The sequence below is a fragment of the Neofelis nebulosa genome, chromosome 14 (genome assembly GCF_028018385.1).
Source record: "Neofelis nebulosa isolate mNeoNeb1 chromosome 14, mNeoNeb1.pri, whole genome shotgun sequence".
Classification (NCBI taxonomy): domain Eukaryota; kingdom Metazoa; phylum Chordata; class Mammalia; order Carnivora; family Felidae; genus Neofelis; species Neofelis nebulosa.
In genome coordinates, this window is record NC_080795.1 from 64,079,400 (window position 1) to 64,091,853 (window position 12,454).

At 41.2% G+C, this 12,454-nt stretch overlaps 1 protein-coding gene across 5 annotated transcripts in view; it reads left to right on the forward strand.

Moving 5' to 3' along the window:
* COL14A1 (collagen type XIV alpha 1 chain) overlaps positions 1-12,454 on the forward strand; it is a 211,852-nt gene that overhangs the window by 195,105 nt on the left and 4,293 nt on the right. For all 5 annotated transcript variants that reach the window (XM_058698926.1, XM_058698929.1, XM_058698925.1 and 2 more), the window contains exon 46: positions 12,374-12,451. In XM_058698926.1, coding sequence (XP_058554909.1) covers positions 12,374-12,451 — 78 coding nt within the window. The remainder of the gene's footprint in view (positions 1-12,373; positions 12,452-12,454) is intronic.

The following is a 12,454-nucleotide window of genomic DNA, read 5'->3' on the forward strand; positions in this document are numbered from 1 at the left end:
GAGACTAATAAAAAAATACATGAATGGTTTCATTGCGTTACCATCATTGTAAGTGCCATGAAAAACTACATGATGCTATGCAACCTAGAAGAGGGGACTCTGACTTACTTTGTCAAGTCAGGGATGTTTTAGCTGAGACCTGAAAGTTTAGCAATTTGGCATATCAAGAAGAGAGTCAGAGGAGAGCATTCTAGGCAGAGACAGCAATAACGTGTATAAAGGTCCTGAGGTGGAAAAAGGCTTGAAACCTTTAAAGCCATGATTCTCAATGCCAGTAAACATATCGTCTCTTTTTCTTTTTTTTAATTTTTTTTAATGTTTTATTTATTTTTGACACAGAGAGAGACAGAGCATGAGCAGGGGAGGGGCAGAGAGAGAGCAAGACAGAATCTGAAGTAGGCTCCAGGCTCTGAGCTGTCAGCACAGAGCCCGACATGGGGCTTGAACTCATGAACCGTGAGATCATGACCTGAGCTGAAGTTGGACTTCAGACATTTAAAAAAAAAAAAACAAAAAAAACGAGAGTGCCATCTAGTGTAATAGAAAGAAGTAAAAAGAAAGTAATGTATAGTTAAATCATTTATTCTAATAGGCAAATTCTCAGCATGACTACACGGGAAACATAATGAAGAAGTCAAAATGTATTTATATTAAAGAACTACTGGGAATACAACAGCTTTAAATTCGGGCTGATGTAGCTGACCTTTATCAATAACATGTCTTTCTGGGGCGCCTGGATGGCTCAGTCAGTTAAGCATCTGGCTTTGGCCCAGGTCATGATTTCATGGTTTGTGACCTCAAGCCCCACTTCAGGTAAAAACACTAGCCCTGCCATCTCTCTCTCTCTCTCTGTCTCTCTGTCTCTCTGTCTCTCTCTCTCTCTCTCTTTCTCCCTCTTTCTCTCTTTCCCCCCCAACCCCTGCCCTCGTGGGAGTCTCTCTCTCTCTCTCTCCCCCTCTCTCTCTGCCCCTCACTCACTTGCGTGCCCCCCCTCAAAAAAATTGCCTTTCTGTATTGGTCTCTGTTGTGTTCACAGTGAAGATCGTTTGATAGTAAATACATCATTGGCACTATGCAAATAAATGTAAATTATATTCTATTTTTTTTAAGTTTTCCATTATATTTTGTTTTCCAATGTGGGCAGAGAAGCCTTATACTACCCACTATCTCCTCCTACCCATCGACAGTGTCAATGTCTTTATCCATGTTAGTGCCTGGCAAAAGCTAAGTGGAAATGACTGGGAGGTATCATTCCAAAGATTTTCCCCCTGGAACTCGTTAGTTTCTTTAAGTGTCATTAGCACTTTGTACCTACTCTGTGGGATCAAATATTTTGGGTGCAATCTTACTATTGAGGCTCAAAAAAATAACAGTGTTGGGATGTCATCTGTAATCACAACAAAATTGCATGTCTTTGTGTAGAGCTTGATGCCAGGGCAATTCTCCCCTCTGTTTGTTACCCAGGTTAATTTTTTATAGTCCTTTGAGGATAAAATCCCTGAATGACTTTTGAAGTTGGAAAATTATCCCCCTCAAACGTTCCCTACCACAGGAGACCGAATTTCTAAGGATTGAATGTAAAGAAAGACAAGATTTAAGGATCAGTTTTGATGCGTCCTGAGGTTCTGTGGTTAATTTGAAAAAGATGGACTTTGTTCCAGAAAATGGCAAAGGGGGAATGTGAAAAGAAGATGCAACCCAACCGAGTTCCCCCGAGCAAACACAGGTAGGAAAGGAGTCCGCCACTCTCCAGTTGCTGAAAGTCCATGATAGCGCCGCTCAGGGACATAGAAATGGCAGTCAGAGCAGAGACATGTTTGCGGACACACAAAAGCTAAATCCGAGTCCCTAATGCTCATGCCCATTTCCTGTGAATCAACAAGCCTGAGAAACCTGGAGAGAAAACTGGGTCCCAGGTTGGTTCAAAGCTGGGAGAGAGAAGTAGGGTCCTTGTGTTCAATATTTCTGTGGTTGAGAAGAGCTGTTGGCACTGAAGATACATCTGGCTGAAAACTTTGGCCACAAATTCAGAATAAAAGTGTAGCAGTTGTGAGACAGGAGTGCCTCAGTGGTAAGTGTCCGTAGAACTTCCTAATGTCCCTTTTCTCCTGGTTTATTCCTAGAAAAACGATCTTTATGGGACAGGTCAACTTGATTAAAGATAGAGGGTTGGCAGGGCTCTGGTAATAATTTTCTGGCTGATACTTAAATATTTACAGGTCTTCTCTGTGATGTTGTATTATATTTGATATTCAGTTGCATGAGGTATAGCCTTTTCATTGCTGTTCAAAATCTGCTGAAATGCATGTTTCTTTTCTCATCTCCTGCTTCCCCATTCCCTGCCTGTCATCTCCTGAGAGGTAAACTCTGGATAAATAAAGGTAGTTTTCTCTTTCCTCACCCCATAATTATCTGATAAAGTCCAATGCGAATGTCCTTTGGAACAAGACTCTCTTCTCTGAAGGGTTGGTGGATTGTTTTTTCCTAACGTATGGTAACTTTAGCGCATTGGAAAGGAATGCTCTTTTTTTTTCTTGTATCATCTTTTATTTTGTAAGGGTTTTTTTCCCCTATTACAAAGTGACTCTGTACATTCAACATGACTGCAAAGAGAAGCTCTATGTGTTAGTCATTTATTACTATATAATAAGCTACTGTAGAATTTAGCAGCTTAAAACAATGAAACATATATGCTCATGGTTTTTATGGGTGAGGGATTCGAGAAGGGTCTAGCTGTGTGCTTCTGACTGAGGGTCTTTCACGAGCTTGAGTCAAGATGTCAGCAAGGCTGTGGTCTGTTTTGTCTTTTTATTTTTTTATTTATTTATTTTTTTGACGTGAAAGCTATTATAATTGTTTCTGTGGCTTAAAATATTTTGAAACCCTTGATTGGAGGGTCTGTATAGTAGATCTTATCAGATTCTTGCATTGGATTTCAGTCTCTGTCTGGGGTAATGGGTATCATGTTAGAAATATCACTCTGATATTGGAAGGTTAATGCCATCTCAGTTAAGATGTCTTTATATGGTCCCGGTTTATATTTTCTGCTTCACTTCAAGTATGTACTTTTCCCTTTGGCCAAACTGAACTGCTCAGTGCTCTCAGTATTGGTCAGCTCTTGCTGCATAACAAACCACAAAAATCTCAGTAGGATACAACAATAAATATTTTTTTCACCACATATCTGTGGGAAACAGGGGCAGTTCTGCTCTGCTGGGGCCATGGCTGGAGGAGCTAATAGTTTCCTAGAGGATGTAATCCTTATGGCAGTGGCAGAAACAAAACAGGGCAACCCATCCACCTAATCATATTTCAAACCAGCCTCTGTTCCTGACATCGCCACCAACGCCCCATTGGTCAAAGCAGGTCACATGACCAAGCCCAACTCCAAGAAGTCAGGAAATACATGGGCCTGAAGTAAGAGAATGCGGGGGCGTATAAGTCTTTTGCAGAGTAATGAGGAGTCGAGACCGCTAATTCGGCTTACCGCATTCTTCATACGTGTCTTTTCCCTTCCTACAGCCCTCAGTGCTAATCCCTGTTGTGCCCTGTTCTTGTACCATGTCATGGATTTTTTCACCTGCTCTTCTCACTCCCCAGAACCCTCTTTTTTCCTCTGGCTCATTCATACTCAAACTTCAGAACTCATCCTAAGACTCACGTCTGCCAGACCACTCATTCCTCCCCATGGTTTATTTGTTTGGCCAGTGTATTGGTTGTTGCTACCCTGCTCGATTCCAGCTGAGCCCGACTGAGTAAGATCTCCCTGGTTTGTGCTCCCCAAGCACATGTCTCCACCACAGAAGTTTCTCATTAAACCGTAATCGGCGATGTACTTGTTTGTCTTCCCACTGGACTGCGAGTTCCTTGAATGGGGCTGTGCCTTTCATCTTTACATGCCACCCTGCAAGAAGCCTGAACAAATATTTGATAAATGAATAGACACCTACCTCATTAGACTATGAAACGTATCATTTAGCACCCAGGTAGAATATACTTTCTTGAATTGTCTTTTAATGATATCACTTCTGTTAATCCTGTCTCACCAGTAAGGCCACATGCTCCCCAAAGACCAAACTTGATGTCTATTTTCCTTTTATTTTTCATCGTACCTGAAGTACAATAGTCATTTCATGAATCATAAGTGATTTATGGTGTTGATTACTACTTGGCTAGCTTTTTTGGCTGCCATTTGTCCTTCACCCTAAAGTCATGATAAAAACAGAAGTCCATGTGGCTATAGTACATCAATCCTAAGACATCCTGTTAATAGCCAGTTACTGCCAACTTGACAATGTCAGCATTTTCTTCAAGTCATTATCGTGTAAATTCAGCCAGAAAAACAGGGTGAGATTTTTAAATAGGAGGTTTGGTTTTACTGGATAGGAAATACATATAAAATAGCAAATACATTGGACATTTCAGTGCCCAAATTTTGGTGTGTCTAATTTAGATGTCTGTAGTCAAAAGATCAAGGGACCTCCTGCTTATAATGCCTGTGTGTGTGTGTGTGTGTGTGTGTGTGTGTGTGTACTTTATGTGTATCTATCCTTTGAGAGACAGAGCCACAGACAGAGAGGCAGAGATATTTCTTTTATTTTTTTATTTTTTGTAATTTTTATTTATTTTCGAGAGGGAGATAGAGTACGAGTAGGGGAGGAAGAGAGGGAGAGGGAGACACAGAATCCAAAGCAGGCTCCAGGCCTTGAGCTGTCAGACAGAGCCCAATATGAAGGCTCAAACTCACAAACAGTGAGATCATGACCTGAGCCGAAGTCGGATGCTTAACTGCCTGAGCCACCCAGGGGCCCCAGAGGTATTTTCTTTTAAATGTAGGAATGTACTTTGCCATTTTCTAAATTTCTGGCCTTGTACACAAACAAGTAAAATGGAAATAAAACATATGCTTACTTAGATGATAAAATTAAAGCTGTTTATATTAGCTATGATAAACCATTTTCTGTGGATTTTTTAACATGGCTTTTAAAACAATAAATACATTACAACCAATAAATATACCAAAACATATTTGTATAGCTGGGCAAAACATATATAGAAATGATATATTCATTAACTCTTTTCATTTTGATTGGTTCTAGATTTAATTAGGTAGGAGATGTATTTATCTTAGTAGTGGACTCTTCATGCTTATTATGAAGGGCTGTTGGTCATAACACATTTTGTTTTACACTCTGCAGACTCTGGCCTTATCCCAATGCCTGACAGAGCTTTCTTCTTTTCCAAGAGCAGAGAGCATCACAGCACTTTTCATTTCTGCAAGGAATAAAAACTAGACCAGGCACTAATTTAAATATCATCAACTGGTTGAATATTCATACCGAACCCAGAAAGTTCATTTTTGAACCCATAGAAATTGGCTTATTTTTCTTTGAATTATTTATCATTTTCCAAACAGTCCATGCTAGAAATAACATAATAGCATTTATGGGGGATCAGTCAAAACTTTGGAGCTGAAACTGATAGATGGGTATTTGGTCTGATAGTCTTATTATACATCATCGTATCGGTTTGCAAAACTATGGGGACAAAAATCCAGGATTTCTGGTGCCCGATTTAATCCCTGTTTGTTTTTACCATGCACCTGCAGGTGTGAACAGTTAACCTGCACATGACAACATGGGGTTGGTATGCACTGATGAGGGGTGCTCCTCATCTTCTTTCCTGTCTTTTCCCTTTTCCCTTTACAACCTCCATCCTACCCCTTTCCCCTCCCCCCTCCCTGCTGCACTCCCTTCCCCTCTCTCACTGCCCAGATGTCAGTGTGTCTAATTTAGCCATGTGTGATCAGACGACGAAAGGACCTCCTGACAATGTTACCATGCCTCTAACTGATAGGAATGCCTAAAGTGCAAATATCTCATTGTCTTGATCTTGATCTGGTAGTGGTTCCTTTGGCCACTGAGTTGCCCTACTTAATGATTCAACATGTTTTCCTCTGGCTTTTCTGTGGGATTATCTTAGTGTAGAGTTGGGCTCTGCAGGATTTTCCAGTCCAACCTGAACGAATTTTACTGCTTTGTAGCACCCCACGGGGGCAGACCCAGGTTTTATGAGGCCCGGGGTTTAAATGATAGGGGGTTCCTCTTTCAGAAAGAGTATGAAGTTACAAAAAATTAGGTAGATGGTATTGAAGGATTTTTTTTTTTTTCTTGCAATGGAATAGCTATCCATTGGGCCATATCCAAACTCCTTAGCATGTCATGACCTGGCCTAGACTGCCTGCTTACTCTACCAGTCCCCAACCTGCAGCTGTAAAAGTCATAGGAAACCACTTGGAGTTGCCCTTGCACACCTGCCTTTCAAGACTTAACTTCAAGGGTCAGCTCTATCGGAAAGCTTCCTGTGATTTCCCACAGATGCCTCAGTTCTGTACTTTCATATGTTGTCGTAGCTATTCTCACATCATGTGTTATAGTTGTCCGTTTGTCTGTTTCCCTGCTACATGGTGACCTGCTACAGACAGGAAGGTGCCTTCTACTCTGAATACTCAGAGCCTGATGTTGGGATGGACCAGGCCGTTTGCTTTCAGTCTGCTCTTCCCCTTCCGTTAGCTATGCCTCACTGTCTTTCCAGGCTCCCTTGGCCTCTGCTCCTGAGAAGGTTCAGCCAGTAGGAAGCATTGAGGAGGATTAGAGAATTTGAAGAGGGGAGAAGCCAGGATATTTCTCCCCTCACCCCAATCCCTGCCTCCCCTGGAATTCCTGTTGTGGTGATGACTTTTACGTGGCTCTTGTTTCCACTGGAAGTCTTTCCCTCTGGTTCTAGATCCTATCAGAAGGCTCTAGGCTCTGGGCTCCGGTCACACCATTTCTTCCCATTGTCCCTGTGCTTCTAAAGGTGAGAGTGACTTCCTGTTGTTACTACTTTATCAATTGCCTCATCATCTTTCATTGGCTGCTCAGTCCTTCCATCACCCATGTAAACAAGTCCCTGCATTAAATTCTCTCTGCCTGAACCATCTGGAGGGCTTTATCTTTCCCTAAGTCCTGAATTATATAGTCATAGTAGATGGGCAGTTGTTGTATATAAAAAAAAAAATACAATAAGGAGCAACTCTTAGCAATGATTTGTGAAGTTTGTTTACATTTGAAAACAATCATGTATTTTCCAATCTTGGCCCCCTTAGCCGAGACCTTAGCCAAAACATGGAGTCCCACATGCTGGTACTAATCCCACAGGCCAAAAATATAGCAATAGCAGACTCTGGAAAAGTGCACAAAATACTTAGTGAATTAAGTCCAATTATTCTGCCATCTTGTAGCTAGGTGCCTCTCCAGTGCCTTGCACTTGCATCTAGGAGGCATTCAAACATATTTTGAATGGAAAACAGACTGTGCTTGCCATTCATTGTCAGCATTTCCTAGGCAACAGACAATATAATAACATAACTGAAGCTTTGTCTCCCAGTTTCTGTGACTTTTTGGTACAGTTACAATGAAAGCATTGCCCAGGCTTTGCATATGTGCCCGGGCATAAATCCTGGGAGTTGCTCAAAATGTCTGGGATCAAGAGAATAACTGTGCTCCCTGGAATAGCATGAGACTCTAGCGTGGAGTGCTCGGTATGGTTGGGGGGTGGGGGGGGGGTGTGCAGAGAAATGAGTAAAATCTCTCTACTCAGAGACCAACGGGCCAAAGAAAATAGGAAGTAGACAACCAAGGGCCCAATCCTGGACATGCAGTCAGTGTGAGCAGGATAAATCCTCCAAATAGCAATGCTGAATCTCGCTCAGAGCAGAGGGCAAGTATGCAAACTAAGGGAAATAAGCTGAGGAAATGTGATAACCACAGGGTTGATTTCTGAGCACGGGACCAGAGAAACCGTGCACACTGACTCAGCAGGCAGTTCCGGAAGCCTCACCTGCAGTGAACAGGGCAAAAATGCAGCCTGCCTTTTGGGATGAAAAGGCAGGGAGGGCAGTGGTTCAGTGTATAGGCTTCAGCGCCAACCTGCTTGGCTTGAAATCTTGGCTCAGGAACTTATTAGGGCAGGTATCACAGCCTTCTCTTGCATTAATAGTAGTGCCCGCCCTCTTGGTTCTTGTAAAGACTGAATGAGTTTATACATGTCAAGCATCTAGCATTCAAAAATCTACCAAAGTAATTTATAGGCCTAGTTGATAAACTGACTAGCCACATTTTTTGGTTTGTCAAAGTCTGCCCTTGAACTTAGGATTTCATTCATTCATCCATTTGTTTGACACATATTTCTTGAGTGCCTTAATATGTGACTGGAACTAGGAATATAATGAAAAACTAAAACAAACGGGTCTCTGTCTTAGTAGACCTGTAAAAATATATATATATATATATAATAAACATAAAATATAAAAAATAATAAATATAATATATAAAATATAAATATAAAATATAAAAAAAGTATAATAAATACATGTATATTGCAGGGTCAGTGTTAGGTTAGTGGTAAAAGAGAATCCGGTAACCCTGAAATGGTTTCTAATGAGACTCTTAAAAAAGAATGAATACGACAAAGGTCCCTCTCTACTGGGGGATGTTGCTAATGCATGTGTAGGGGCAGTAGATACATGGGAAATCTCTGTACTTTGTACTCAATATTGCTGTGAGCCTAAAACCAACCTAAAAAAATAAATGTTTTAAAATATTTTTAAAAGAACAAATGAATGAATGAATGAATGAATGAATGAATAATAATCATCTCTCTGATTCTCCTAAATATATTTGGTAACTCAAAAGAAAACTAAAGATATTTTAATCTTACCTAAATCATATTTTTAGTAAGCTGTGCTCAGTTTTTAGAAATGACAGAAACTTAAACTTATTGTTATCTATTATATTCATCTCTTTAGAAGCACCGGCAGTTGATATTGTCAAACAAAGAACTTGTTACAAAAAGCTGTGTCCCCGGAAGCCAGGCATGTGAAAGTAAAAAGCAAAGCTCCAGCGTAAAGCATTTTGTTTGTTGATCCTTCAGAGGTCATGCTTGCTTATAAGAGTCAGCTACAAGTTGGTGTAGACATTGTCATTCAGTTAGTCTTCTAGTATTTACTGGGCCACCTACTCTGTGTGAGGTTCTGCTTGGATCTGACACTAACAATAAATACGACACGATCCCTGCAGTCAGTAGGCTCCTGGGCTCAGGCTAGATGAACAGGAGAACAAGCAATGCAGTGAGGTAGGTGCCAGAGGCGGCGTGGACAATACAGAAGCAGAGAATTTATTTGTTCATGCATTCGTTCACTCAGTCAGTATGTAAGTTCCATACAATGTGGAAGGTGCTCTAGAGGTGTCAGGGATATAGCCATGAATCAGATAGACAATCCTTGGCGTCTGGAATCCATTGTGCATCTGCTCATTATGGTTGCAGAGAAGCCTTGAGTTGGGTCTTGAAGAACAAGAAGATTTATGAAGACGGCCAGTGTGCAAAGGGTATTCCAGAAGGAGGGGCTATACTGTGCACTCAGGAGTCCCAATGCCCTTTGAGGAAAGGATGATGGCACATGACTCTGGTGACTACATCTCAACACCAAGTGGCTTCACATTCAGTCCTCATAAAGAAGGACAGGCTGACATTTGATTTCTTTCCTTTTAATCAATCATACATGGCTTATAAGGCTTATCAAAAGTATATGTGGATCTATTTTTTAGAGATCTGAGGTCTCTAAGCTTAGTCTTTAATTTCAGTCCTCATCTTAGGTACTTAATTATTGATTTTTAACATGAGTTTTTCATTCCAAGAAAAAGATTTACAACCAAATTCAGTTGTCATGGACATGAATATTCCTTCAGTCTCAGAACCATAAGTGAATACATGGACGAATATTAATATATTAGCCTACATGTAGTTGGAACATATCTTTACTTCAAGGATAATAAAATCTAAAATTCTCTGTTCATATAATTATATCCTTAGAATTTTTTCAAGGCATTTTGAGGGGCTGGAATATTTTTGTGAGACTCTTCCTCTCTTACCTTGATTTGTAGTAGAGATAATATCAAATGCCATTTGTTTTTCCTTACATAACTAGAAAATTAAAACAACTAGGCTTTCTACTGCCCAATCTTTCCCACCTTTCACTTTTCTTAATGAAGAAGCAAAGGATAAATCAAGAAACTCTTATCAGAGAGTTACTCCTGAGAATACTTTCCTGGATATGCTGTTCAGCCTCAACTGCATTTCCCACTTTGGAGAATCATTGAGAAGCCATGTTGTTAATGTTGATCCTTGAGTACCGTAAGGTCATGGGAGGCCTCTGAGTCACCACAGACTTAATCATGAGCAGCCTGCCATTAGTCATCTGTGTATGTGTTCTAATTCTTGAAAAATTAGTGGTTCCCTGTGGGGAAAGTGACTCTCATTCAAACAGAAGAAGAGGCAGTTTCTGCTCAATTCCCAGATGCATGTTAGGACACATTTGCATCTGAGAGAACACCTACCAGCTAAAAAGTACTTCTTTCAATTAGCTACTAAACTAAGAGCTAAACTGGGAGCTAATTGGGTGATATCTAGTAGATGCACCCAGTGTGGTTTTCTGTCTAAACAACTTGATAGCAACTGAGTATTACATGTTGGTTAGTCTGAGTACGTTGTGTGCTTTTTGAACTCAGATGCAACTATATTTTTACTTTTTAGAAATTACCATCTTCCTTATGGGCTCCTAAGAGAAGAGTCAGACCCAAAACAAGAGGTCGTAACAGGCTCAGTGGTCAGTGTCCTGCTCTCTCCCTGCTGTGCTGGTCTCTCCTGAGCTCAGAAAATACCACTAAGGCCACGTGCGATAGGCCTGGGTGTTGGGGAGGCATAGCAGTGGGTGAAGGAGCCCTGATGACCACTAACAAGGAAGGAGCACTTAAATGCCAGGTATACCTTGACCCCAAAAGGTGGTCCCAAGGAACACAGCAGACACCGAAGCTTCAAATCAAGGGACAGTCATTATGTGTGCAGTATTAAAAAAGCTGTTAGTTGCTCACTGATCTCTCTCTCTCTCTCTCTCTCTCTCTCTCTCTCTCTCTTTGCCAACTATTCCAAGAGCAAATACTACATGAATGCCTTTATTTCTGGAAGTTATAGACCAAGATGTTAAAAGTGATTATTTTCAAGGGCTGAAGTCCTTGCTTGTGGTGTCTTTGAATTTGTCTACAGTGAATACGCGTTGCCTTTAGTAAAAGGGAAAAGTTGGGGCGCCTGGGTGGCGCAGTCGGTTAAGCGTCCGACTTCAGCCAGGTCACGATCTCGCGGTCCGTGAGTTCGAGCCCCGCGTCAGGCTCTGGGCTGATGGCTCGGAACCTGGAGCCTGTTTCCGATTCTGTGTCTCCCTCTCTCTCTGCCCCTCCCCCGTTCATGCTCTGTCTCTCTGTCCCAAAAATAAATAAAAAACGTTGAAAAAAAAAAAAAGGGAAAAGTTATTTGTAATTTTAAACATTCTAAATCACTTGCATGCCTGCCCCCTATCAAATTGGTTATTGTCATTTGTTTATGTTTCCTTCTTGGCTTTGCCAATTCATACATAATTTCTCTGTAAGTGTAATTACATACAGATGTAATTCTGCATTCTGCTACTTCAAAGCATTGTTGTACATGAAAAACAGACACCAGAGACCTTCTGTGATGTGAGTCTGGGTAACCCGGCCCTCATCTGATGCAACTCTGTCTCTCGGACTGGTGGCCCTCAGTATGGCATGTTCTCACCTGTCCAGCAACCTTGTGATAGAAGCTGTTGGGATGATGAGGTGTCAGAGTATATGTTTCTTTGTTTTTCCCCTGTGAAAATGTATAGTTTTGTTAATAGCACTGTAAATTATTTGGAATAAGGAGTCAGCTCAGTGGAAAAGAGACATGAATAGGTTTAGACTTTTATGGGGCTGAATCAGCCAAATCAAACACAGGCTTTCCTGAAGCTTCCAAGTTTTTAATGGAAACTCACGCTCTTCAGAACTTTGCTGCCTAATTATAATTCATGCCTTTTGCAGATACATTACAGAGTGGACCAAAAGGAAAATGTTAGACATGTCCACTTGTGATTTCTATTGTGTTACTCTGGAGTGCCAACTGCATACGTCGAATGGCCTGGTGCGTGCAAAGACACGGGCCGGTTCCTGGCAGGCTGACCCACTTCAGTAGGAAGGAGGAAAATAAACTTGCAGTACCACAAATACGGGCAGCATGCTCAGCCACAGAACTGGGCTCCCCTCTATGACTGTACATGATTCACAGTGTCAGAATTTAATCTCAAAGTCCCCTGGTAACCATCACCCCCAACCAACCCACACCATTCTCTTTACCAGAGAGGTAATTTTGAAGCCTGGAAACATGGAACTACCTAGATTTTTGTCTTAAGGACTTTTCCCTCTTTTCTTTATTTCCTTCTCAACAGGTCTCACTGGTATCAAAGGAGAAAAAGGAAACCCAGGCATTGGAACCCAAGGTCCAAGAGGCCCCCCTGGACCAGCAGGTA